Source organism: Quercus robur, chromosome 11, assembly GCF_932294415.1.
Source record: "Quercus robur chromosome 11, dhQueRobu3.1, whole genome shotgun sequence".
Taxonomy (NCBI): domain Eukaryota; kingdom Viridiplantae; phylum Streptophyta; class Magnoliopsida; order Fagales; family Fagaceae; genus Quercus; species Quercus robur.
Window position 1 is genome coordinate 25307374 of NC_065544.1, and position 27750 is coordinate 25335123.

The window sequence follows — 27750 nt, forward strand, 5'->3', positions numbered from 1 at the left end:
CTTCTTCTTTTTTTTTTTTTTTTTTTTTTTTTGGTTTTTAATTTTGAATTTTGAATTTTTCTAGGTTGGATAGTTCTATTTCCTAGTCTTCCTTGGAAACTCAAGATTAGCACTTAACAGGTTTCATCCATATTGACTAGATCTTGTCTTGGCTTTCTCTCTCTCTCTCTCTCTCTCTAAAAGTAAATAAGATAAAGCAAGATTTTAAATTATCTGTTTTTTCTTTTCTTTTCTTTTTTTTTTTTGGTGTGGTCAAAACTGCTTCATATCTATATAATTTGGTATTCACCAATCACCATGAAGTAAAATCATCAAAAAAATGTTTAACATGTTAGGGCTAGTTAAGACGAATAAAAATCAAATGTCATTCCTTTTTTCTTCTTCTTTTTTTTTTGGGGGGTGCTAATGTGAATATCTAGAAGTAGAACTCCTTGAGTAATTATTTATCTCCTAGATGTGTGTATGACTCTTCAAGTAATTGATTAATCAATTGTGAATGACTCTTTTTAGTCCCTTTTTCTCACTTTACTAAAAATAACAACCAAAATGTGAATCATGAATAGTACATGAGGTCACATATAAGAGCCAGATAGCATAATCAATAATTTTCATGTGTTTCTACTTTCTAGAGAAGTGATATTTATTTATAGTATTTTAATGCTAGTAGGTTTACAACTAGAAATCTCACCAAACATATTTATTTTTTGTATAACAAGAAAACATGAACATAATAAACATTCTGAAATTAATAATTACACTTACCACTTCTATCTTTGTATAGTTTGATTTATTAATTATATATAGTACCTGTGGTCACATCCTTTGATTTATATGTTTTTTCAATTCCAATTCCCAAATTGTTAAATCGAGATGTATATCTAAAGCATGTACTTTATTATATTACAGTTTGAATTAATTAAACTCATGAATCAAAAAATAAATAAAACTACTTCAAACATCTAGTCTCTTAGCTCGAGTGATATGTACAGTGGTATCCCATTTACTATTACCCCAAAAAAAAATCTTAACTTCAAATTAGTTGAGTGTGACCTTTTATACTAAAGATTAACAATTATTAGAACTTAATGTAGACCACACTTGAATAGAATAAATTTTTTTTCAACATCTAATATTGCACTTTAAGCTAAATGGGTTGTGTTAATGGATACCATAAACAGCTTTTTGTGCTGCATAGCATCTTTTTGTCCTTTTTTTTTTTTTTATAGCTTTGTGTCCTTTTTGTGCTTCAAAGCATCTTTTTGTCTTTTTTTTTTTTTTTTTTTTTTTTTTTTTTTTTTTTTTTTTTTTTTTTGCAGCTTTATAAATTGTGGAGCCAGCTTAATAGAGAAAAAAAAAAAATATATATATATATATATATATTAAAATATATTGTGGGGTCAGTTTTATATTTTTTTTATTAAATAGGATCTACATTAATCGAATATTAACAAGCATTACACAGTACTTGTTAACATTTATCTCTATAAAATCATTTACCTTCATAAAATCATCTAGCTGAACAAGGGACAAGAGTGCTTGGCCAGTTTATCCCAGGCAGGAGCAATATATGCGATGCATATCGCTTGAGGACTGGACCATTTTTGTTCCTTCTTCTCATTGAAGTAAAAGCATCTTATTCAGGAAAAATAAAATAAAATAGTACCAATTTTGTATCTGAAAAGGTAGCTGGACCCTTTTGTCATAATGGTCCATTTTTGTATTTAAGTCATGGGCCCGCTTCTGCAAACAATGAAGGCCTCAAAAATCTAGCCCCTTTTTTTGACTGAAGAAAGTTTGGATGTTGACCTCTAGTTTTGCCACCTACCTATTATTACCGGAATTAAAATTTAAAAATTTGACTAATTTGATTCCAATATCATATATTATACCCGTTTCAACATTTTTATTATTTTTTACTTCTTTCGATTTGAAAAATGTATCATTTTCATCATTATTATTTAACATCTTCCAAAACATAGGGTTACAAAGTAAATACTACCAAACATGAATAAAGTAGAGTTTTCTCTTTTCTATTTCTCTCTTTGTAAGTTTTAGATGATATAAATGAAATTTCCATTTTGATATACAGTATTTAGTAGTATTGTTGGTTTTCTTTTCACATTTTTTGGGCCTAAAACTTAGGTATTTAAAAAAAAAAAAAAAATGTCAAAGCATATATTAAACATTTAACTCTCCTCGTTTTTACAAGATGTGCCATTAAATTATAAAACATTTTGCCAAGAGCATTGTAGCTCTCAATTGCCAAATAATCTTCTTCCAACTATCAAGTTATAAAAATAAAAACAAAAACAAAATGATAAAACCATTTATCTAAACCTATAATGGTTAAATAATTAGTAAAAATACATTAAAAAAAAAAAGGAACAATGAATTTTAACTTTTCATTAGTAATGATTCAAGGATATTGACAAAAGAGTGAGCAAATGTCATTTTAACCCAATCACATTTATGAGGGGCCTTAAAACCCTTAATTTTGCCTAATTGCCCCTTTTAAAGGATAATTACAAGAATAATTGTGGAATCATTAGTATTTGATAATCGGATTAATCAAGTGCATGCAACCTTACAATTATTTTTAGTTCAATTAAATAGGATTATGACATGTCCTTGATTTTAAATTGAATCCTCATGGTACCAATTAAATTCAATTGTTCATACTCACATATGATCAAACTCAACCTTGTGGAAACATCTTAGTAGTTAAAACTTGATTTCGAGATATCTTTTAGTCCAATGGTTTTGATTGGAGCCTATGACTTGTAGTTTTAATTATTAAGATTTAAAGATTTGTTTTATATAAAGCGAATGAAATTACGGTCAAACATTACGATTTTAACTTCAAGATGTAAAATTACCCTTTTGTCTCCAAATGAGGTTAAATATAGGTTGTAAAATTAGGCATCTACAAAAGTGTAAGAACAAAACCCTTGGTTTTTTTTTTTTTTTTTTTTTTTTTTTTTTCTTATTATTACTTGAGATAATTGTTAGCATAATAATGTTCATTATAATTTATAAATGTCCAACCCTAATAAAATTGTGATTCTATTAAAATAAATATAAGTAACCTTATACTTTCTTAAATAAATTATATACTTTAAAAATAATAATTTTATTTATAGATATTTAAAAAATTTAACTAAGATTTAGGATGTTAGAAGTCAAGCAACTTTGCCATTTCATATATAAGATTTTTTTTTTAAATAAAATTTTTAAGGATTAAAAAAAACCAAAGTAATAAATATTCAAGATTTTTTTTAAAAAAAATTTGGGTTGCCCTCCCCACCCTGGCCCCTTTGATCCTCTGCCACTATATCCACCTATGATATTGTCCAATTATAATTTATTTTTACAACCTTTCAATTATTTCATTTTGCCCATAAGATGACTAAGATGAAGTCAATAGAATTCCATCCAAACTAGAGTTTTAGATTTTATTTTAAAAATTTTAGGGGTGAAAATGTAGTAATTGAAAAGTTTGTGAGACTAAGTTGTGATACACACAAACCAAAAGGGAATAAATAATATGTTCACAAGATGAAAATTGGTTTCATTTTAGTCCAAATTATAGAGCATTAAATATAATAATAAATACTTTATGACCTAAATTATAATAAGGCCAAACCATAGATAAATAAACGGCGGTTTTCCAATTTCTTTTGAACTCTTTAGTCTCATGCCTTTGTAAAGCAATTTCATGAAAATGAAAATCACTCTGCATTCAATTTTTAAAAGGAATGTGGAACAAGTATAACATTGAACTAATTTTTATTATTGTTTTTTTAGAAACATCATTGAATTATTAAGTTAACACAAGCATTGGTTCAAGGATGAAACTAAAACCTACAAATTATTTAGAAACAATATTAATTTGTTCTTAAATTTATTTAGCCTCCCCTTCATATAAAATAATAAATAAATAAATAAATTTTCTCTCTATGTATAGCTTTAAATAAGCTTGTCTTGAATTTATTTTAGCCTCTCTAGTTTTCAAATTCAACTGCACACCACGTCACCACCTAACTAGAGTTTTTTATTTTTATTTTATTTTTTTTATATATACAGGATTTGAATTCAAGCTCTCCTCTATGAAAGAATTAGGTAATATTACTTAATCACTTGCTTAATCACAAGGATCCGCATTTTTTAAAAGAATAAATACAAAACCGCATCATCTAACCTTATCTAGTTTTCAATTTTGTTCTTATAGTTTTAATTTTTCCTTTTCAATTTAGTCATTTAAATTATATATTTTTTCAATGTAATTCTTCCGCAAAATGACGTAATTTTGCTGTTGGAGAAAAAGAGGACTTAACGGTAGAATCGAATAGAGATCGACAGAAAAACTAGATTCAAATGTAAATAAAGGAACTTATATAATATATATATATATATATATAAAACAAAAATAAGAATAGATAAAAATTATAATTTAACTTTTATTATGGTCTTGTTCATCTTCAAATTACGTTGTAACATTAAAAAGAATTAAGAAAATATCTTTAATATATAATTCATAATAATAATAATAAATTCAATGTTAAAATTAAACTGGTGTGGTTCCATGCTACACAACAGTTTTTTATTTATTTTTATTTTTTCATAATAATAATAAGTTCAATGTTAACTTTTTATTGTTGTTGCTGTTGTTGTTGTTGTTGTTGAGAAACAACAGTTTTGTTTTTTAGAGCACTAGCATTGGAGGGTGTAAATTCCCCCAATTGCTATTTTAGCAACCAACATGGCAAAAGGTGGCTATATCCAGGGTGGGTTTCTTTTTTCTTTTTCTTTTTTTTACCAACTGTAGCTTAGGAAGTAAAAAAAAAAAGAATATATTATTTTGTTGACAAATATCTTATGGTGTGTTAGAGAGAGAAAAGATTTATAATATTTTATGGTGTAGTTATATTATTTAATTGTGTTGGTTTATATTATTTTATTGTGCTGTATGTAAAAATAAAAACTGAGATGTTATGTGAGTTGTTAAATAGGTCGGTAAAATAAATAAAGTATTATTTTGTTCACAAATATCTTATGGTGTGTTAGAGAGAGAAAAGATTTATAATATTTTATGGTGTAGTTATATTATTTAATTGTGTTGGTTTATATTATTTTATTGTGCTGTATGTAAAAATAAAAACTGAGATGTTATGTGAGTTGTTAAAGAGGTCGGTAAAATAAATAAAGTAAATTTTAGGGTATAAAATATAAACTAGTATGTATCTCCGGATGCTAATGTTATTAGGTGGGTTGTGTAGGCATGTATGGTATACCCCTTGCTCAGATTTTATTTTATTTTTCCATCATTTATTGGTAGAGTAAGTGCAGTTATTTTTCATAAAAAAAGGAAAAGCAAAAAAAAAAAAAAAAAGTGGAAGTGCAGTTTTATTTGTTATATTTTTTATCTGATACTTAGAGTGCGTTTGGATTCGGCTGAAAGTTCCCTGCGTTTGCGTTTTGTCTATTTTTTTTTTTTTTTTTTTTTCACGCGTTTTGGAGCGTTTTGGGTGTTGCGGCTACTGTTCATGCACTGTTCAATGAACAGTAGCCGCAAACTTTGACTTTTCAAATTTTTTTGGACCAATTACAGCACATCGTGTACTGTTCACAGACCCACAAATTTCACTTTTCAGCAACTTTTTCATTAAAAATGGGTCCCACGATACTATTCACACATTTAAAAATTATTTCGCTACAATGTTTTTCAGTTTTCAGTTTCAGTTTTCAGTTTTCAGCTGTATCCAAAGAGGAAGTGCAGTTTTATTTGTTATATTTTTTATCTGATTCTTAGATTAAACTTCTGTCAAAGACAATATTCCTCTTCCGTACAAATAGTTTGCAAAAATAATACATAGCTTTCATTTTATTTCTCTTTACCATTCCGAAATCCGTAACATTTATTTTACTCGTTGTGTAATTTATTTTTGTACTATTCTCTACCTATCACTTTTCTTCTCTCTCTCTCAGCTTTGTATGCAAATAGTTTCTATTTCTGGAATACAAAGTTGGGCTAATAATTTGGTTTGAACTTTGAAGTGAAGGGTCTGACAACCTATTATCTGGGAAAATGACGAGGAGAAAAATTCAGATTAAGAAGATTGACAACAGGACGGCAAGGCAGGTGACATTCTCAAAGAGGAGGAGAGGACTTTTTAAGAAAGCTTTTGAGCTCTCTACTCTCTGCGATGCTGAAATTGGTCTCATGGTCTTTTCTGCTACGGGAAGGCTCTTTGAATACGCCAGCTCAAGGTTTCAATCTCTTTCTCACACTTCCTTCTACTTACAGAAAAACCCTTTTTATTTTCTCATTTTTTTTACTAGAGAGAAAAACACTTTTTTCTATCTATAGAAAAATATGTCACTGTCCATTCCTTGATTGCTTTGTTCATGCATTCACTATGATTTTATGATTTCTAAGGTGTGTGTGTGAGAGTGAGAGACCCAACTGCTAAAAATAAAGATCCTTTTAAGAGAAATACTGAACAAACCGAATAACTGATTTCAAAAATAGTATACTATGTAGCATCAAATAAAGAAAAGATAAAGTACTGCAAAATTTTATGGTTTCTGTCTAAAGAAAAGGGAAAGGAAAAAGAAAAAAAGAAAGAAAAAAAGAAAAAAGAAAAAAAGACGAAAGAAAAATAAACAGTTTTTTTTTTTTAGGTAAACCAAATAATAACAGCTTTCAATTCTTACCCTGAAGGGTTTAACGTATATATGTAGCTGCTACTTGTTTTGAAGTTCTATTGGTGGGTTATTTTGCCTTTGAATATTGCTAATTATTGCCTATTAATTAGCTTATAATCTAATGTTTTATTTTCCCTGAGTTTTAGAGTTGCACTTGCTTATTGTATAGCTTCAATTAGCTGCTTCAACTCTCGTGCAAATCTCAATGAATTATATGACTCTAACTTAGGAGCAACGTTAGGGATTATATTTTTTTTATTTAGAGTGACATATATCAATTGAACACTTCTGGTTATGTATACATAAAATCTAATGCTAAAGATTCCCGCACAAAATTGAGCTCTGATCTCGTTAAATAAGTTCTCTTTCTATCTTCTATAATAATGTCACATATGTACATGTTAAATCAACTTAGTTGTAGTGTTCCTCCACTAGCAAATAACAACATTAGGTTTACATTGTAAGTGTATGATGAAAGTTCAAAGAGTGTGCAATATACAAATTGAAATTGTGAAGTAGTCTTAATTGAGAAAAATGAAACAAATTACTTTACTCTATATGAAATATATAAGCATTACATGAACAATGACAACAACAAAATAACTAAGCCTTACTCCAAAGTTTAGGATCGGTTATGGATCCTCAAAAATAGCAAAGCTTTAGTATCAAAATTTAAGGATCGGTTATGGATTCTCATAAACTAGTTAGGGTTTTTAGGAAAACATTGGTGGGTCTTTCCTCACTTGCACTCTCAAACACTCATAGAAAGTGATTCACACACACACACACACACACACACACACACACACACACACACACACACACACACACACACACACACACAGAGAGAGAGAGAGCTCTTAAATAATTGTATTACTCTTTTTCACACTTTCTTTTTATAAAGTTGACGGATGCATGCATGAGGTATATGTACTCCATGTGCAACCATAACTTTCCTTGTGTATATTACATAGCTCCAAAAAACTCTCTATACATTCATTACATAAACTTGCCTCGTTATTTTATGTATCTTTAACTCTTCAACTAACTAATTTCGTAAATAATATAGAATTTCATAACATAAATTAAGTTTAACTTTCAACAACTCCTTTTAAACTTAATTTTTGATCACCACAAATTAGGCTCACATCTTGTAGAAGGTGTAATACTTTAGTGGGTTGGTGAAGATATCTACACCCTAATAACCCAACTTCACAAACTCAAGTGGATCTTCCTTTCTTTGTAGCTTCGATTGTGAAAGATTAGATTATTTGCAAGAGCTAGTGTTGACTTATTGTCCACAAATATCTTTTAGCTTTTGCTTACAACATCTGCAACTCCTTCAACAAACTTTTAAGCCAAATTTCATGACAAACACTAGAGTTAGTAGCAACATACAATCACAATTGGTAGCTTCTTGGATGTCCATGTAAATGCAATATCACCCATATAGAATACAAACCCACTATTACTCTTTCTATCATCGGTGTCTCCAACCCAATCATTATCACTGTAGTCAACAAGTTTGAACTCTTTAGAGGGTGAATACAATAGTTTGAAATCTAGTGTACCTTTCACATAACGAAGAATTCTCTTGGTTGTCTTCAAATAAGTCATGGTCAGTACTCAGTATTTCTATGTTGCGACTAAGACGTCCAATGCCAAAGAGAATGTTTGGTTTTGTGCATGTTAGGTACCTCAGGCTTCCAACAAAACTCTTCAAGAATGTTTAATTTACCTTCTCTCCATCGTCATGCTTTGACAACTTCACTCCATATTCCACTGAGTACTAACTAGTTTGTAATTTGATATTTAAAATTTCTTGAGGATCTCTTTTTAGGAATCTCATATTTGTTCTAATATCCTAATACTTCTTACAGTTTCATCCCTTCAATTAGTATTTAGTCTCAAGTTAGGATTGATTTAGTTAGTTAGTTACATATGTTGGATTAGAATAAAGTTAGTTAGAGCCCTTGGCATCTGTAACACTATAATTACATGGGTTAATTGGTGAGAGCACATGCTTAACTAATAAACCAATGGGATTAAGCCATGTGTGGCAAATAAGATGAGAGCTTGGGTTTTATAAATACTTGTTAGTGATTCAAGAATCAAAGATGCAGGAGCCAACAATTCCAATGGTTTAGCAATCAAATGAGGTCTTAAGGATCCAAGAACATTTCAAGGTCCAAAGAACCAATAAGACCTTGAAGAGCAAAGAACCATTGAAGGCTTAAAAATTTAAGCAGCATTTGAAAGTCTACAAAGAAAGAACCTTCATGTATATGGGACCACTTGTCAAAGAGAAGTGCATGAATATGGTAATCAAGATGTCACTAAGATATTGGTCAATTGGAAGATTTCCTTTGATGAAGATGATGACCTCAACAACACCTTGTGGGCAAGGTGTTTTAAAGGGGAGGGGAATGTTAGAAGTTGGTCCTAAGATAGGATAGAGTTAATTATTTAGTTACACATGTTGGGATTAGGTTAGAATTAGTTAGAGCTATTAGCACATGTAACACTATAATAACACGGGTTAATTGGTGAGAGCACATGCTTAATTAGTAAGCAAAAGAATGAAGCCATCGGTTAATTAGTGAAAGCACACTATAATCCTTGCTTATTGCATTTCCTTTCTCTCTTCATATTTCTCTATGCCTTTAAGTCAATTCACCTACGATTCATATCCATTTTGATACACTTCCCACCCATCCTCCCAAAAAGGAATCTATTGATTCTCTCCCAATTGGTTGGACCGTAAGTGTGATGATTTACTTCACAAGCGAGGTCTCTGGTTCAAGTCCAGGATGGCCTAGCTACGCCAGGTAAAAGAATAGAAGAAGCATCTGACTCCTTCATGCATGCTCCACTTGGCTTGGGGGGGATATAGCTTAGTTGGTAGAGTTTTAGGAACCACTAGGTTCCTAACATCACTTTAGCATATAATTCTTGGGAAATGAATATCCCATCTTCCATTTGCTTCGACCCAATGACTAGATAATAGGCCATAAGCCCAATATCTATTATTCGAACTTCGTAGTAATTGCTTTCTTGAAGTCCTCAAACTTACTTGGATTGTTTCCTATAAAAATCAAATCATCTACATACAAACAATTAATCAAGATATCTCCATTTTTTATGCACCTTACAATTAAGTGCATGTTCATGTGCACATTAAGAGAATCCTTTCTCTCGTGTGCACATTAAGAGAATTTTTTCTCTAGAGAATATTTGTCAATTCTACAGTTCCAAACTCTAGGTGCCTGTTTCAAGCTATATAGAGATTTATTAAACTGCGAAACTTTGTTTTCCTGCCCTTTGACAACATAGCATATAGGCTGCTCAATATAAACTTATTCTTCAAGATAAAAAGTTAAAATAAAATAAAAAGATTTTACATCCATTTGATAAATTCCCCATTTATTTTGAGCGGCTAAAGAAATTAGCAAATGTATAGTTTTCAAATGAGCATCTGGGGCAAATACCTCATCATAATCAATACATTTTTTGCTATAACCTTTCACCACCAATCTTACTTTGTATATCTCCACCTCTCCTTTTTGCATTATTCTTCATCTTATGCACTCATTTTACACCAATTGCCCTCTTTCCATGTGGATTTTGCTAGTTCCCATGTATCATTTTGCTTTATTACCTTGATCTCTTCATCCATAGCATTTATCCATTTCTTATTTTGCACAACTTCTTTAATTCGTGTAGGTTCACAATCAACAAACAAACAAAATAACTTTAGATCTTCTATATTCTCCGTTGAATCATATATGTCGGACCGTGTGCCTTACCGATCCATCCAACGACCAATTGGTGAAGGATGAGGGGGCACAAATCTTTTATAGCATTCGATCGTAGACCAAGCCTATTGCTATTGGAGCAAATTGTGAAAATCCCTCACAATCCCTCCTTCACAATGCGGCTCCAACAACTTGAACCTATGACCGGGCTCTGATACCACTTGTCGGACCGTGTGCCTTACCGATCCATCCAACGATCAATTGGTGAAGGATGAGGGGGCACAAATCTTTTATAGCATTCGATCGCAGACCAAGCCTATTGCTATTGGAGCAAATTGTGAAAATCCCTCACAATGCGGCTCCAACAACTCGAACCTATGACCGAGCTCTGATACCACTTGTCAGACCGTGTGCCTTACTGATCCATCCAACGACCAATTGGTGAAGGATGAGGGGGCACAAATCTTTTATAGCATTCGATCGCAGACCAAGCCTATTGCTATTGGAGCAAATTGTGAAAATCCCTCACAATAGAGATCTTGGAGATTTCTCATTCTCCTTGGTTACTTCCTTCTAGTGATATTACAGGGATGGACTTTCATAAATGGGAGATGCTGGTAATGAAGGTGGAGCAGCGGGCTCTTCTTGAACTTTATTGACTTGCTCTTCCTCTTCAAGTAAAGGAAATAAATCATACTTCTCTTCTTCTTGGGTGCTCAAATTTCATATGCCTTCTCATCAAATTCCACATCTCAACTAACAATTAATTTTCCATTGCTCAGATTTTCAAGCTTATAGCCTTTAGACCTTGCATCATAGCCAAAGAGTACATAATTTTTGCTCTTGTCATCTAGCTTGGACCTCTCTTGACCTAGTTCATATGGATATGCTATGCTCCCAAACACACAATGGTGGGAGCCTATAGGTTTCTTTTTGCTCCAAGCTTCTTGTGGGATTTTCCCTTGTACACTGTTTGTGGGATAATGAAGGGACAAATAGACTACACAATCATTAGTTTCAGTCCAAAATTCATTAGGCATTCTCTTGCTCTTCAATATGCCTTTAGCCATGTTAAGAATTAAGCAATTATTTCTTTCTGCTACACCACTCTATTATGGTGACCTAGGAATTGTTAGAGGGCGGAAAATCTCATTTGTTCCACAAAATTCTTTAAATTCATTTTGATGTGAATTCGCATTCTCTCTAAGATGCTAGGACCATAATTTCATGGTCGCTCTAATTTTCTACAAATGCCTTAAATTTCTTAAATACACCAAAAACTTTAGATTTTTTGTTTCAAAAAATAAGCCCTCATTTTTTTGCTATAATTATCAATAAAGAGAAGAAGATGATTACTTTTATTGTGAAGGACCAAAGGGGGAAGCAATCTTGGAGTCCCACATCATTTAGGGAAGGAAAGGGGGAGGGCCTTATATGTGAGCTCACTATTTAAAATGTCATGAGGCTTTTCTCACAAGATTGTGTTATGTGAGAAAGAACAAAACCATGAGGTCTATGTGGCCAAAGATCATGACATGAGGATATAGGTCATTACATAATAATATCAGAGCCCTAACCCACTCAGAAAGTGTGTGCCCTACACATGAGAACGTGTGTGCCCATAAAATGGGTGGATTGTGAATGACCAAAGGAAGAAGTAATCTTGGACTTCGACATTGCTTGGGGAAGGAAAAGGGAAGGGCCTTATGCGTGGGCTCACTATTTAAAATGTCTTGAGACTTCTTCCCATGAGATTGTGTCACATGAAAAAGAACAAAATCATGTGACATGAGGATATGAGTTGTTCCAGAATGGTATCAAAGCACTGCCCCACCTAGAAAGTGTGGGCCCCACATGCATCCTCACATGCGCTTGTATGGGGTGGATTGTGAAGGAACAAAAGGAGAAGGAATCTTGGAGTCCTACATCGCCTAAGGAAGGAAAAGAATGAAAAGGGGAGGGGGTTATATGTGGGCTCACTATATAAAATGTCATAAGGTCTTTTGCCATGAGATTGTGTCTCGTGAGGAAGAACAAAACTATACTGCATGTGTGGACAATATCATGACATGAGGATATAGGTCATTACACAATGAAAAGCAATCTTGAAGTCTCACATCTCCTAGAGAAGGAAAAAGGGAGGTTCTTGTTGGGAAATTTAGACCTTGGTTGATAGAATTAACAAGTTTTAAACCTAAGTTATTAATTAGATTTATTATGAATAAAACTCGTTAAAACAAACAAACATCAATATCATGTCAAAATCATGCAGCGAAAAAAATAAATAAGACAAGATATGATGACCCAGGAAAACCAATGAAACAAACTAATTTCACAGTAAAAAACCTGGGGGGAAACCTTCCCGAAAAGCAATCCACTATAGAAAAGAGAAGTTTCAAATCTAGTACAAAACATTTGTCCCCAGACTCTACAATCCCCGTAGATGAACTTACAGCAGAAACCTTCTACCGCTTCAGAACCTCTGAACTCTTCAATATATGAACGCCACCCTTTTGATGCACGAATCTCAGTACATGACTAACCAATTGCACGGATCCCAGTATGTGACTTAATCACCAACTAGAAGAAGATGTTGACTACAAAGTTCTTCACTTCATCAACAATGAAGATCAAGAAGCACTTGGTTACAAAATACTAAGGTGCAAAGACACAAAAGCTTCTTTCAGAGAGAATAAGGCATCGGTCACCTTTTGCATTTGTTCTCCTTGTATTCTCTCATGTGACGGCCTCTAAAATAAGTCTTATATAGGTCTAGGGTTGTGAGAAAAGAAACCCTACACATACATGTCAGCATGGGCCGAAAATCAGACCTGAAAATTTGAATTCTCGTAACCTCGATCGATCGGGAGGTGTCGAGGAGGTGTCGAGCTTTAAACTTCGACAGATATAGCTATCAAGGAACTATCGAGGAGACAGGAGCTTTCTCGATCGATCCACCAGCTGTCGAGGAGCTGTCGAGATTGCGATAAGAAACAACTTAAGAGCTCGACAGATAACCTAGCGGTCGAGAGGTGTTAGGCAACTATCGAGCTTTAAAAATCAGCACTTTCTTACTTGATTCTTGGACAGACTTGCATGGCTTTAACACTTGAACTTGAAACAAGGTTTCTTGAAGTATTAATCACATCCTAGATCTACCCAAATACAAGTAAAGTGCGTTTTGTCAAAGAATTAGCCAATTACATAAAATATGTCCTTAACAGGTCTTATATATGGGCTCACTATCAAAAAATGTCATGAGACCCTTTCCTACAAGACTGTGTCATGTGAGGAAGAACAAAACTGTGCAACCTATGTGGCCAAAGTGGACAATATCATTACATGAGGATATGGGTCATTATAGAATGAGAAGCAATCTTGGAGTCTTATATTTCCTTAGAAACGAAAGGGAGAGGCCTTTATATATGGGTTCACTATCTAAAATGTCATGAAGCCTTTTCCCACTAGGCTGTGTGTCATGTAAGGGAGAATAAAACTATGCGGCATGTGTAGCCAAAGCGAACAATATCATGACATTAGGATATGAGTCACTACAAATTGGTATTAAAGCCCTTATCTAACCAAAAAGTGTGGGCCCTACACGTGAGGACGCGAGTGCTTGTAATGGGGTGGATTGTGAAAGAATAAAGGGAGAAGAAATCTTGGAGTCCCACATCTCCTAAGAAAGAAATGAGGAGGGCCTTATATGTGGGCTCACTATCTAAAATGTCATGAGGTCTTTTTCCATGAGGTTATGTCTTATGAGGAAGAATAAAACTGTGTGGCTTGTGTGGCAAAAGTGGAAAATATTATGACATGAGGATATATGTCATTGCATAATGGCATCAAGGCCCTAACCCAGTTGAAAAGGGTGGGCCTTAAATGCGAGGACCCGCATGCCCGTGAGGAGGGTGGATTATGAAGGATCAAAGAGAGAAGCAATCTTGGAGTCCTACATTGCCTAGTTAAGGGGATGTCCTAAGCCTTATGAAGGGCCTTGGAATCAAATTGGATTGAGGCCTTTTAAAACATTGAGAGAGAGGCTTTGTGTCACTCCTATAAAGGACAATATCTTCTCAATGAAGAGTTTGAGCATGACATAATGGTATCAAAGCCCTAATCTAGTCGTAAAGTGTGGGCCCTACACGTAAGGATGTACGTACCCCTAAAGGGGTGAATTGTAAAGGACCAAAGAGGGAAGCAATTCTAGAGTCCCACATCGCCTAGGGAAGGAAAGGGGAGCGCCTTATATTTGGGCTTACTATCTAAAATGTCATGAGTTCTTTTCCAACCAGGTTGTTTGTCTTGTGAGGAAGAACAAACCTGTGTGACCTGTATGGCCAAATCAAACAATATCATGACATGAGGATACAAGTGAAAATAGCTATCAAGAACTTAAGTAAAGGTTGGTCATTGCACCAGTTAGGGTTGTCCTCGAGTCAGGCCAGGTCGGGTTTGTGCCCAACCCAGACTTAACCCGAATGCATCAGGTGGGGAAAAGTTTAACCCACAATCGACTCGAATAGAGTTTCGGGTCTACCGGTTCGGGTTGTATCGGTTTTAGGTCCATATCGGTCGGTTTCGGGTTTGCCAGAGTGGAGCGAAATTTGGTCGGATTTTGGTCGAAATATTGCCAGATCTCATCAGATCTAGTCAGATGTAACGAGATATGGCCGATATTTCCCTATATCTATAAAGATCGGACCGAGATCTTAATGGATCTGGCCGAAATCTGCCTATATCATCGGACTTAAGAGTTTGGATTTATCGGTTTTTGGTCGAGTTTGTGATTTCTGACAAGGGAAGAACAGCTCATCGGGCGGGTCGGGTTCATTGGTTTCTCAAACAGCCAACCTGCAACTTGAATCGATGGTCTCGGGTCCTTGCGCCGGTGACCCGCGTCCGACCAAAACCAAGCTTTGATCAGGAAGTTTTGAGTGAAGATGATCGGGTTTCGAGCGGTTTATCAGGTCCAGGCGGGTCGTGGACAGCCCTAGCACTAGTGCTAACCATTCCTTGTAGCTCTAAGGGGTTTTGTTATTTATAGTGATTCTTTGAGAAAAGGGACTTGGTTGTGTGTTAATGTAGCATGGTAAATTTAAAGTTGCCCTATTTTCATGGCAAAAATCTAGCAGAGTTTCGCATTAGATGCGTCACTACACATTGGCAAGGTTTCATGTCAATGTATACAACGTGTACTGATATGTTCGGTCTAAGGCACACCGAAGCATACCCAAGTACCAAACATTTGGTACACGTCATATACATGGCGAAACGACATGTCACTAGCTGGCATGAATATGGGCAATCACACACGTGGTAGGTCATGCACCCAATATAGCATGAATATGCATCCACAGCATAAGCCTTAAATGCATACCCACACTCCAAGGTCAAAATGCATCCATGATTAAGGAGGGGTTGCCTTCCTAACTATGAACATCCATCATCAAAAGTGCATAACTACCTTTATAACATATAGCATGCATAATATATCAACACATAGAGTGGAAATGTAGACATATCCACACCAAGAAGGTGTGGCCCAAGCAAGGTACAAAAAAGGAAACCCTAGTCTAGGAAAGCTATAAACATGGTTCTAAAGGAAAGGGCTAGGATAGAGTGGACCTTACGGAGGGGCTAAACCCTTATATCTACTAATTAATGCCATTTTTCTTGCATCTTGGAAGTTGTGCATGTGTTCTATCCATCACATATAACCAAACACAACAAACAAGCATGGAAACAAACAAACAAATAGAACATGTGAACAAACACATAAACAAATAGAGCATGTGAAAAAGCAAACAAATGAAGAGAGTACTCTCTTCGCAAGGGACAGATGTAGGTTTGGATTCCATGTCCGTAGATCCATTGAATTGAATTACGGATGACACACGTGCCAACAAGCAAAGCTCCTAAAAGTGGGTCTCGGGATTTTGTGTATAAAAACCAGTGTGAACCCACACGAAATCAAATCTTGGAGCAATGCTTGGTTATACAGACAAGCAAGCAAATGCACATGTGTAAGCAAGAAAAACAAGCATGCAAGGGTGCAACCAACACATAAAGATCACACAAGAGGGCATAAAGCAAGCAAGGTATTAAGCACAAAAGAGGCAAAAACATGTTATCAACACATACAAGGATAAAAGCTAATCATGTCATAACGCACACTCAAGGCTAACATGAGAAAACCTAACGTGCAAAGCTAATCAAGATAGAAAGACAAGGTATAAGCATGCCAATATCATCAACACATGATCTCACACAAGCGGTTGCACCTATACAAGCAACAAAGGGAAAAGATGCAACAAAACATAGGCAAGAAAAAGCACAAAAGTGCAAACAAACATGCTAAGGAAAACACAAAAGGTGCAAGCAAACACATACTAAAAAGAGTGAATAAATAGCATCTGAAGCATGTTAGAGATGCAAGAAACTAGATCTAAGCATGCAAGCAAGGATCTACAAATGACCATGGATCTAAGAATGGAGCATCCAAACATGTCATCACAGTACAAAAGATCTAGGAATTAAACACATAAAAGCAGTAAAAATCCAAACAAGCACAAATATGTATTTAAGACTCTAATCCAAATCCTTTATTGAGCTTGGTTTTTTGGATGCAAACCTTGACTAAAGAATCAAGATCTATACCCTGCTCATGACACAAAACATAAAATCAAATCATAAACAAACTAATGATAGCAATAAGCACTCAAGCATGGCATCCAAACATGCAAATATGGCATAAGGAGCACAAACAAGGAATTCAGGCATATCTTAGCCAAGAAGACTAGGCTAACATCATCAAAGCAATAAAAACATACTAGGAAATTTAAATAAAACTATAAACAAGCTAGGAAATCTAAATAAATCAATAAAGAGCTAGAAATTAAATGGGTGTAAATTGTAGCTAAAAAGCTACATCTACGCCCTCTCACCTCAAAACCAAAGCCAAAAGACCAAAGAGGGAGAAAAATAGAGAATCAAAGATTTTGATGTGTGTGTGTTTGGGAGTGAATTATAGTGAAAAGAGAGAGAGAAATGCTCTAGAAAAGTGCTCCAAAGGACCCAATTTTTTTTTTTTGGCAATCTGGGAGCAAGGTATTTATATTTTTATTTGTGACCATTCGGCTTTTGGCATGAACAAATTGTACGCCCTTGAATTCCGAGCGCACACAAAGTGTGTGCCGGTTCCTCAATTCTCATGCCACTTCAATTTCTGACTTCGAATGCTCATTTGAATGCCTTCAAAAACTTTGATTGAACTGATTCTAGTGGCATTGGAAAGAAGTGGATGTCTAGTTTTCAGATTGACTGACTTTGTGAAAATCAATGGCAGACCATAAAGTTATCAACTCAGGAAGCGAGCTAATGCGTTTGGCACTATTTTCATGATATCTCAATCGTCTTGATTCCGATTTCAACCCATGAGCTATCATTTTGAAGGGAATTAAATATTCTCCACGATAGTGTTGGTTTTATCCCAATCATATGGTCATGTCAAAAGTCAACACTCAATTGCCGCCAAAAGTCAACCCTATGTCAAATTTGGTCAAAGTTGACAAAAGGCTCCGATATTCTCAAGTTTCATATAAAAACATAAAAAATATCATATTGGTGGATTTTTGACCAATTTTGATCTCTGGTCAACTCCTAGTTGACCAGGGGCATTTTGGTCATTTTGTCCTAAAATGGTACTTTGAACACTCTAATGCCTGAACGTGTTAAACCATGATGACCTAGGTGTTCCCACAGTCCCCTTAAGAAAAGAAGATCTTTTTTTTGTGTGGAATTTTTGGAGTCTGACATGCAAATCGAGGGTAGGCAAAATACAGTTTCAACAAATAACAGTCTTTCTCAAGGAATTGTCCCAAACTCAAAATATTATTTTTCATGCTTGGAAAATGATATACATTAGAACTAAATTAGTGATCTCCATTCTTTAAGAGTGTAAGAATTTTACATTTCTCCTTCGCTGGAACTTTGTATGCGTCACCAAAAGTAACATTCTTGGCCACTAATTCATCAAGCTCCATAAACATCATTTATACCTACACATATGATTGCTAATGCTAGTATCTAGATACCATGTACCTTTATATTCTTTGTCTTCTCTTTTTTTCTTCTTCAATATAGTTAGCTTTCTTCTCTACAATCTCAACGACATTTTTACATTCAGAAGCATATTGCCCAAACCTTTGACAATTATAACATTTAACATTAGAATTGCCATACCTTCTTTTGTATGGCCTTAAGAAACCTCCACATTCACGATCTCGTGGATTTTGAATTTTGACTTCTCTCTTCATAATTGGGAGAGTTATAACCATTCTTTCCTTCGAATTCTCTTCTTTGACCACATTCACATCCTCGACCTCTTTGGCTAATTTTACGCCACCCTTTCTCTTTCAAGGTGAGCTTAGATTGCAAGAATTCCTCCAAATGTTCTTGCTTCTTATTGAGCCTTTCTTCATAGGCTTGTAAAGATCCCATGAGTTGGTCAATTATCATTGACTTCAAGTCTTTTAATCCTTAATAACCACAAAGATATAGTTAAACTGGGAAGTTAATGATTGAATGATCTTTTCTACTACATAGACATCAACCAAGTTCTCACCATATCTTTTTAGTTGATTTATAATAACCAACACCCTTGAAAATTAATCCAAAATAGATTCGGATTCTTTCATGTGCAAGCATTCAAACTCGCCTCTCAATGTTTGAAGGAAAATCTTTTTCACCTTATCAACTCCTTTTAGGGATTTTTTAAGAATCACTCAAGCTTGCTTGGATGAAGTTGCATTTGCAACTTTCTCGAACATTGTTTTAAACCAAACCTTGATTTATTTAAAGGCTTGATCTTCCTTCCTAGCTTTCTGCAAGGCTTCCTTTTGATTTGGAGTCAAAGAGGCTTCATCTTGTGACACCTCATAACCTTTCTCCACTATCTCCCATGCATCTTAGGATCCAAGTAGACGAAAATATGGATGGAATTTTTGACAATAGAGTCATTGGAATAGAACTCCTGAACAAGTACAATGGGGCAAGTGGCAGGAGAACCACAAATACGATCCTAATCAAGAAAACAGAATCTTTAAGGGATGGTGGCATGGGAAAGCTGATCTAACATAACCTGATGCTCAGCATGAGGTTGGTGTTTGGAGAAGTCCTTTGTGAAGGCTTTAAAGCAAGAGAACGAAGCCTATGCTCACTATACTCGGCCGTAGAAAGAGTGGATCGAGAGAGTGTGAGTGGTCATAGTAGGGAATGAATATCTTGGGTGCCATAGGGAAAGACAAGACTAAATTGAGGAAAACAAACAAAGAATAACATAATAAGAATCACAATATTATAAAATGCATGACCAATGTATTAGCATATGACCCTCGACTTTACCAAACCCAAAAAATCAAAACCTCAATCCAATCACTATAGCGTGCAATCTTGTAGTACACGAAAGCCCTAAAAATTATATGCATATTACCCCAATTTTAAATGTACCTGAAAACCCATAATAATCCAAGTAAAACCTCCAAAGAAATTGAAAGAGACATGACCCACACACATTTAAAACCCCAGAACTCCATGAAAAATAATACATGAACATGAAGAAATGCATAAAAGAGAGATTAGAGGAGACATACCAAAATATTTGTGGATGAATGGACCGAAATTGAGATAAGGAGGCTTAATTTTGTTTTGGAGGGGAGAGGAATCGAAAGGAGTATCGGATAGTCCAAAAAGAGAAATAAAAACTAAATCATGAACTATCCTAGGTATAAAAAATACCCATGGCTCAAATGGTAGAGGAGGTATTGATAAGGCATGAAGCAGACAAAAAGGTCTTGATAAATTGAGTGATCATTTGTTTGAACTCCTTTTCCAGTCTCATCTTCTACCAAAGCCTCTATCATCTTGTCATCAACAACAACATCAATTAATTCCATAACCGTTTTTGTCCTTTTGTTGTAGACATGATAAGCTCTACTATTGGATGAGCACCCAAGGAAAATCCCTTCATCACTTTTTGCATTGAATTTTTCCACATTTTCTTTATCCTCAAGATGTAGCACTTACTTCCCAACACCTGGAAATACTACACTTTGGGCATCTTACCTTTGCATATCTTATAAGATTCATTCTTAGTTCTAGCTCTAAAATAGACTCTGTTAGCAATGTGGTAAGTAGTGTCGACAACTTCTCCCCAAAACTTCATTGGAATATCTTTGTTAAGAAGCATAGCTCTTGCCATCAATTGAATTACTCGATTTTTCATCCAGCCACCAAATTTTATTAAGGAGTTTTTGGTGTAGAGAACTCCCTTTGAATCTAGTTTTCATCACTAAACATCTCAATTTTTTCATCCTCAAACTCCTTGCCATGGTCACTCCTTATGTTAGGTTCAAGTATGACTCCAGTTTAATTAACCAATTATCTGAGTTGATTAATTAGATTCAATTTATGCAATAGTATAATTCAGTTAATTAAGGCACAACCACATCACCAATCTAGAGTTAAGTGCAATGGAAAATAAATTTCAAGACATAGGCAATGTGGTAGTGATGGGGAAAATCATAATGGGAAAAACACCAACAAGTGATATATAAAGGTCACCACTTCTTTGAAGAATCCAGTGTGAGGATTGAAGTTACAACAATAATGAATATCCCAAATCCCAAAATCATTACCTACCATAGAACTTATTGAACTATCAAGTGCAGTTTCAACCCAATTGGACTACTCTTCACGAGAATCTCTTTTATGCACAAATTTCCAATCTATAACTCTCTCCATAATCAAAGTTTGATTGATGAAGGTTGAAAGTGAAGCAATCTTCAACTGGAACGCATTAAACTTTGCAGCTTTGGAAACTCAACTTGGTGCAAAACCCTAGACGAACAAGTTTATAGCCAGTTCTTCGGTATAAAGTTCTTGGATCTCAAAATCTCTCATTATGAGGTCACATGTAAGTTCTCTTGGATCCCTAATTATGAAGACTCGGAAAAATACTATTAACGTCATCTTGGAACCCTAGTACATAGATCCCAAGGTTACCAAATGAAATTTAGAATTCAAGATTCTCAAAGCGTGATCAATCAATTGGTTTGGAGCTGGTGTTGAGGTATAAGCAACCTCAATCGATTAGTTGTTGGCAAGATAGCATATTTGGGACTATTTTCAGCAAAACTTTGAGCAACTTTCTTATGTCTTCAAATGGAATTCTTTGACAACTTCTAGACGCTAAAATCTAAGACTCAATTGCATTCAAAAGTTCACTTTGACTCAAATTTAGCAACATACAAATATACAGCCCAAATAATCTTCTCATTTTGGCAATCTGGTACAAAACCAAAAGAGTATCCAAAATCCACACCTTCCTTTCACGTAAATCATCAATCGTCAAGCATTTCCCTAAGGCAACAATCCAAACAAAGAAAGCTACTCTAGAGAGGATCTTCTGCTTCCAAATACCTTTCCAAGGAAAACCATAGAAAGTGGTGCCAGCTAAAATTCTATAATAATCACTAACCAAGAAACCCTTATCTTTGCTAGGAATTCAACACATTTTATCCTCACCTAGCCCCCTTATAGGAGAACCATAAATGGTTTCCATGAAGTCTGACATAGCCTTTAGATCCCGAGCATGCACACCCCTAACGAATCTCACATCCCAAAAGAGGACACCATTGGTGGACATCATAAGCTCAGCCACACTGGCATCTTTATTCCTACAAAATCTGAACAAGTCCGAATATCTAACAACAAGAGATGTCTCTCCACACCACCAGCCTTGCCAAAACTTCACTCTAGACCCATCACCAATATCATACAGAATATGGCGAGAGAAAGAAGGCCATCCCTAATTGATATTTTTCCATAAACCAACACCATAAGGGCCAATCACAGATCTAGTACACCAGCCCCCACACACATTCATATTTCATCTCTATCACTTGTCTCCAAAGGGTATCTTCCTCAATCCCAAATCTCCAAAGCCACTTCCCAAGTAAAGCTTCATTGAAAAGTCTTATCTTCCTTATCCCTAAGCCACTCGAAGAAATAGGAGAACAAATAGTAGCCCATTTAACCAAATGAATTTTAGGATCATCTCCAAAACTGCCCCACAAGAAATTCCGTTGGAGCCTCTCAATTCGATTAGCCACACTAGCAGAAATAGGAAATAAAGATAGAAAATAAGTGGCTAAATTAGATAGGGTGCTTTTGATTAGGGTGACTCTACCTCCCTTAGATAAATATAAGCATTTCCAACCTGCCAATCTCCTCTCCATTTTCTCCAGAATTGGATTCCATATAGTCTTATCCTTGAATTTAGCACCCAAAGGAAGACCTAGATATTTCATTGGGAGAGAGCCCTGCTTGCAGCGAAGAACAACCAAGAAAAGGTCAATATTATTGACTACCCCAACCGGAACCAATTTTGACTTAGTGAATCGGTTGACCATCTATTCCTTCATTGTCCTTTTGCAATGGATCTATTGTCTATGGTTTTGGGTCTTTTTGGAGTAACTTGGGTTATGCCGCACACTGTTTTGGGGCTGTTACGGTGTTGGCAAGGCAGCTTTGGTCATCATCGAAATGGTTATATTTGGTCCATCATTTCTCATTGCTTATTATGGTGTCTTTGGAGGGAGAGGAATAGTAGATGTTTTGAAGATATTGAGAGATCTATTCCGGACCTCAAGCTTCTCTTTTTTAGAACTTTAAGGGATTGGTTGTTTGCTTTGCAAAATAAATCATTCCCTTCTTTTATTGATTTCCTAGACTCTTGCAATTTTTGTATTTGATTTCTTTTTCCTTGTTCACTCCCTGTGCACTAGGGTGTTCCTTTTTTATCAATATATCTTATTACTTATCAAAAAAAAAAAAAATACATTCTACTTAAATTAAATAAAAAATAAAACCTAATATAAGCTTGAACTTTGAAAGACCTTTGTAAGAATAAAGTATAAGAATCATTAAGAACAAGCATGTGAAAAAGATACACAAACACCAACAAGAATAATCATTAGAAACTGGCGTGTCTACCAAAAAATGGTTGTAAAAACCAATGTACATGACAAGACCATAAAAGATATAAAAAAAAAAATACATGTAATGTCACAAAAACATCAAAATTATCCTCTATCTATTCACTCCCCTTAAATCCTACATATACGGTAACACTACTCCCCCTTTTTGTCGTAAGAGACAAAGTATCATGCTTCAAAGTCATCATCTTCATTAGTAGGATCATCAAAAGAAGCAGCATCCCCATCACTGTCAATAGGAGCAGGCTCATCATCCTCAACATTTGAAGGAATAATCTCTCTAATCTTGAAGGCCTTACGGGACATTTGACCAACTCTAGTGTTCAGTTAGGACATATCAATTGAGATAGCATCCAATCTCTCACTAAGTGTAGTCTAGATCTCACTTATTTGACTCATCTTCTCATGAAACGGGCTAATCTCATTAAGAAAGTGTGCAATAGGAGCAGGCTCATCATCCTCAACATTTGAAGGAATAATCTCTCTAATCTTGAAGGCCTTACGGGACATTTGACCAAATCTAGTGTTCAGTTAGGACATATCAATTGAGATAGCATCCAATCTCTCACTAAGTGTAGTCTAAATCTCACTTATTTGACTCATCTTCTCATAAAATGGGCTAATCTCATTAAGAAAGTGTGCAACAAGGCATGTATGACTGAAGTAATGGAGGGGCAGTAGAAGCATCCTCAATAGCATGGATCTCATCTCCTTCAGCCTATGCTAGTGTCCTCTTAGCTGTCTTTTGGTGCTTCTTACTAGTAAAGCCTTTTGATAGGCCAAAAACGAATTGACCCCTTGTGATAAATTAACCAATTAATTTAGCTAAGTGAATTAATTAAGTTAATTAACATGCAAACATGTAGTAGCACAAATAAATCACCAATAAACTAAGTATCCAGCGGAAAATAAATTTGACATGATGATTTGCTTACGAATGGGGAAAACCTAACGGCAAAAACCCCATCGGGTGATTTTTAGGTCACCAATCCCGAAATTCCACTATTATCACAACAAGCAGTTACAAGTAAAGGAATTCCAGTACCTTATACCAACCTACAGTTGAACCCTCACCCCAATACCCAATTGGACTTGTTCTGTAGTGACAATTTTTTCTTTTGATGCAAGGCTCCCAAGTATGTGACTAACCAATTATGCGGATCCCAGTACGCGATTTCAATCACCAATTAGAGAAGGTTGTTGGCTGCAAAGTTCTTCAGTTCATCCCAACGATGAATATCAAGAAGATGCTTGGTCACAAAACCCTAAGGTGCACATACATAGCAACTTCTTCAAGAACGATGAACTAGAGCAAATTCTGTCTCCGGTCACAATTTGCTTGAACAAACTTTACTTAACAATTGTGCAACTTGTGAACTCTTTGACGGCCCTTAAAATAATCCTTTTATATGTCTAAAGTTAGGAGAAAAGAAGGCCCAAAGACACATTCACGGATTCCAAGAAAACAGAACAGAAAATCTGTTTTTCTTAAACCTCGACAGATAGGAGATGTTGAGCAGCTGTCAAGAAGGTGTCAAGAACATGAGCTGAAACAGCTTTCTTAAGCTCGATAGATGCAGCTGTCGAGCCAGCTATCGAGCTTTAATGAATTTGCACTTCTCAGCTTGTTTCTTGGACAGACTTGATGACTTCAACACTTGATCTTGAAACCTTATTTCTTGAAGTATTAAAAACATCTAGATTTACCCAATTACAAGTAAAGTTCATTTTGTCAAAAGATTAGCCAATTATATAAAATAGCGACATATGTTCCTAACAAGTGAATCACATATGTCCTAACACCTTTTAGTTGTCCTTATACTTGGAAATGGTGTTCTTCCCAATAGAACCAATGGGTGCAAAGTGTGAAAGGTCTACAAGAATAGGTATATGATGGTAACAAAAAAATTTAGAGATGACAGAGGGGTAATTGAGTTTCTCGCGCTAAGTAGAATCATAGTGAATCTCAATCATAGAAGTGACTATGATTGTAGGGAGGTTAACGAAAATGTTCTCTAATAAGGCATAGAGCAAGGGAGCTCCAGACATGGAATGGTGTTGTAATGGGATGCATTGTACGAGGAGTAACACATGATCATGTTTAGGAGTTAAGTCTTATTGAGAAAATGATGTATGGGAATGTAGAGGTTAAAACCCTAAGTGGCATCCTCATTGCCACAAAATTGATCAACTAAGGAATTTGGCTTGGTGGTGGAGGAAGCATCAAAAGGGGGAAACTGGAAGTCCTTTACCCTAAGAATACCCAAGATATTAGGTTGATCTCTATCTTAACACCACACACAAATGAAATGAAGGAGGGGGTATCTCTTCCGAAGTGAATCTACTAAAGTCAACCACAACAATTATGATATATCTCTTCCTACCTAGGCTTTCCATCTTTGTGGAACTATTAGACCAACATGAAGAAGTTATAAAGGTCTTGTGGACACAACTATATTGATCTTTGGATGAGTGGCTCAAGTTTTATTTCCCAACTTGCAAGGCCCACACAAAATTCTCAATCCTTCCAAACTTTAGTAGACCAACCACTATTTCTCGTTTAGCTACTTTAGCCAATTAATTGTAGTTAGCATGACCAAGCCTTTGGTGCCACAATTCGACTTGATTCAACATTGCACCTTTGCATGAAAATTTAAAATTTGGAACAATGCCATAGCAATCAAATGTTCTAAGTTCTGACTCCTCCCATCACATGGACACCCTCTTTATTGAAAACAAGACACTCTTTCTTAGAGAATTGTACCACAAGGTTTGCATCACATGTTTGAATTATGCTCAAAAGATTTTCCTTCAACCCATCAGCATATAGAACATCCTCTAGAATAGGAAACTTGGGAATTTCAACGTTTCCTTTGCCAAAGACTTATGATCTAATTCCATCTCAAAAGGTCGCAAACTCGTTTTTTCCTTCCTTAAGCTCTTTGAAGAGATATTTATTACCTGTCATATGTCTAGAGCAACCACTATCCAGGTACTACAAACATGAATCAAGGACTTTCAAAGCAGTATGAACAACTAGACACACATGTGAAACACACTAATGGCATGTACGCATCTTATCAACATGAGCATGCTTCCTACTGGGTGATTTAGACAAACACTTAGCTTTCAATTTCCTTTTCAACCAAGCTACCTTATCACAAAGGTCTATATTTTTCTTTTATTTTTCTCCAACAACAAATTTGACTCACACAGCTTATCATGCAAGAGATTATTCTCATTTTCAATTTCTTTCAATATGTTGAAAATTGTTTAGCATGTTTCTTTGATTTGAATAAAAATAAAATAAAAATTGTTGGGTTAAAAAGAATTGACCTCTTACAAATTAATTAATTACCCAAGTTAATTAATTAGGTTCAATTACATGCAATGGCATGGCAGCATAAACAAATCACCAAATTATCTAAATATAACGGAAAATAAATTTGACATGGGTGATTTGTTTACGAATGGGGAAAACTATCGAGGCAAAACCCCACCGGGTGATTTTAAGGTCACCACTCCCAAGAATCCACTATTATCAATCACAAGCGGTTACAAGTATAAGGAATCTTATCAAACCCTTTGGCCTATCTCGAAATACCAACCTACAGTTGAACCCTTACTCCAATACCCGATTGGACTTGTATTGTAGCGGCAATCTTTCCCTTGATGCACGAATCCCAGTACGTGACTAACCAATGATGCATGGATCCAAGTACATGACTAACACCAGCAACTTGAAGTAGATGTTGGCTACAAAATTCTTCAGTTCATCAACGATAAAGATCAAAAAGCTCCTTGGTTACAAAACCTTATGGTGCAAAGACGTGGTAGCCTCTTCAAAGAGAATAATGAACTAGGTCACTTTCTGTATGCGTTCTCCTCGAATGACGGCCTTTAAAATAAGCCTTATATATGTCTAGGGTTGTGAGAAAAGAAACCCTATAAAATATTTCAGCATGGGCCGAAAATCAGATCTGGAAATTCTGATTTCGTGGATCTCGATAGATTCAACTTCTGTCGAGCTTCGTTCTTAAATCTCGATAGATACTGTTTCTGTCAAGGTATCTATTGAGCTTTAATGAACATCTCTTCTTTACTTGTTTCTTGGTCAGATCTTGATGACTTTAACACTTAATTTGAAAAACATGTTTCTTGAAGTCTTAAACCCATCTTAGATCTACCCAATTATAAGTAAAGTGCATCTTATCAAAGGATTAGCCAATTAC

The 27750-nt window shown here is 35.0% G+C and overlaps 1 protein-coding gene across 1 annotated transcript in view; it reads left to right on the forward strand.

Annotated features, from left to right (window-relative positions):
• Positions 1 to 5947: 5947 nt before the first annotated feature.
• The window catches only part of LOC126705338 (MADS-box protein JOINTLESS-like), a 61754-nt gene continuing 39951 nt past the window's right edge, over positions 5948 to 27750 (forward strand). The window contains exon 1 of the mRNA XM_050404281.1: positions 5948 to 6267. Coding sequence (XP_050260238.1) covers positions 6086 to 6267 — 182 coding nt within the window. The 5' untranslated portion in view covers positions 5948 to 6085. The remainder of the gene's footprint in view (positions 6268 to 27750) is intronic.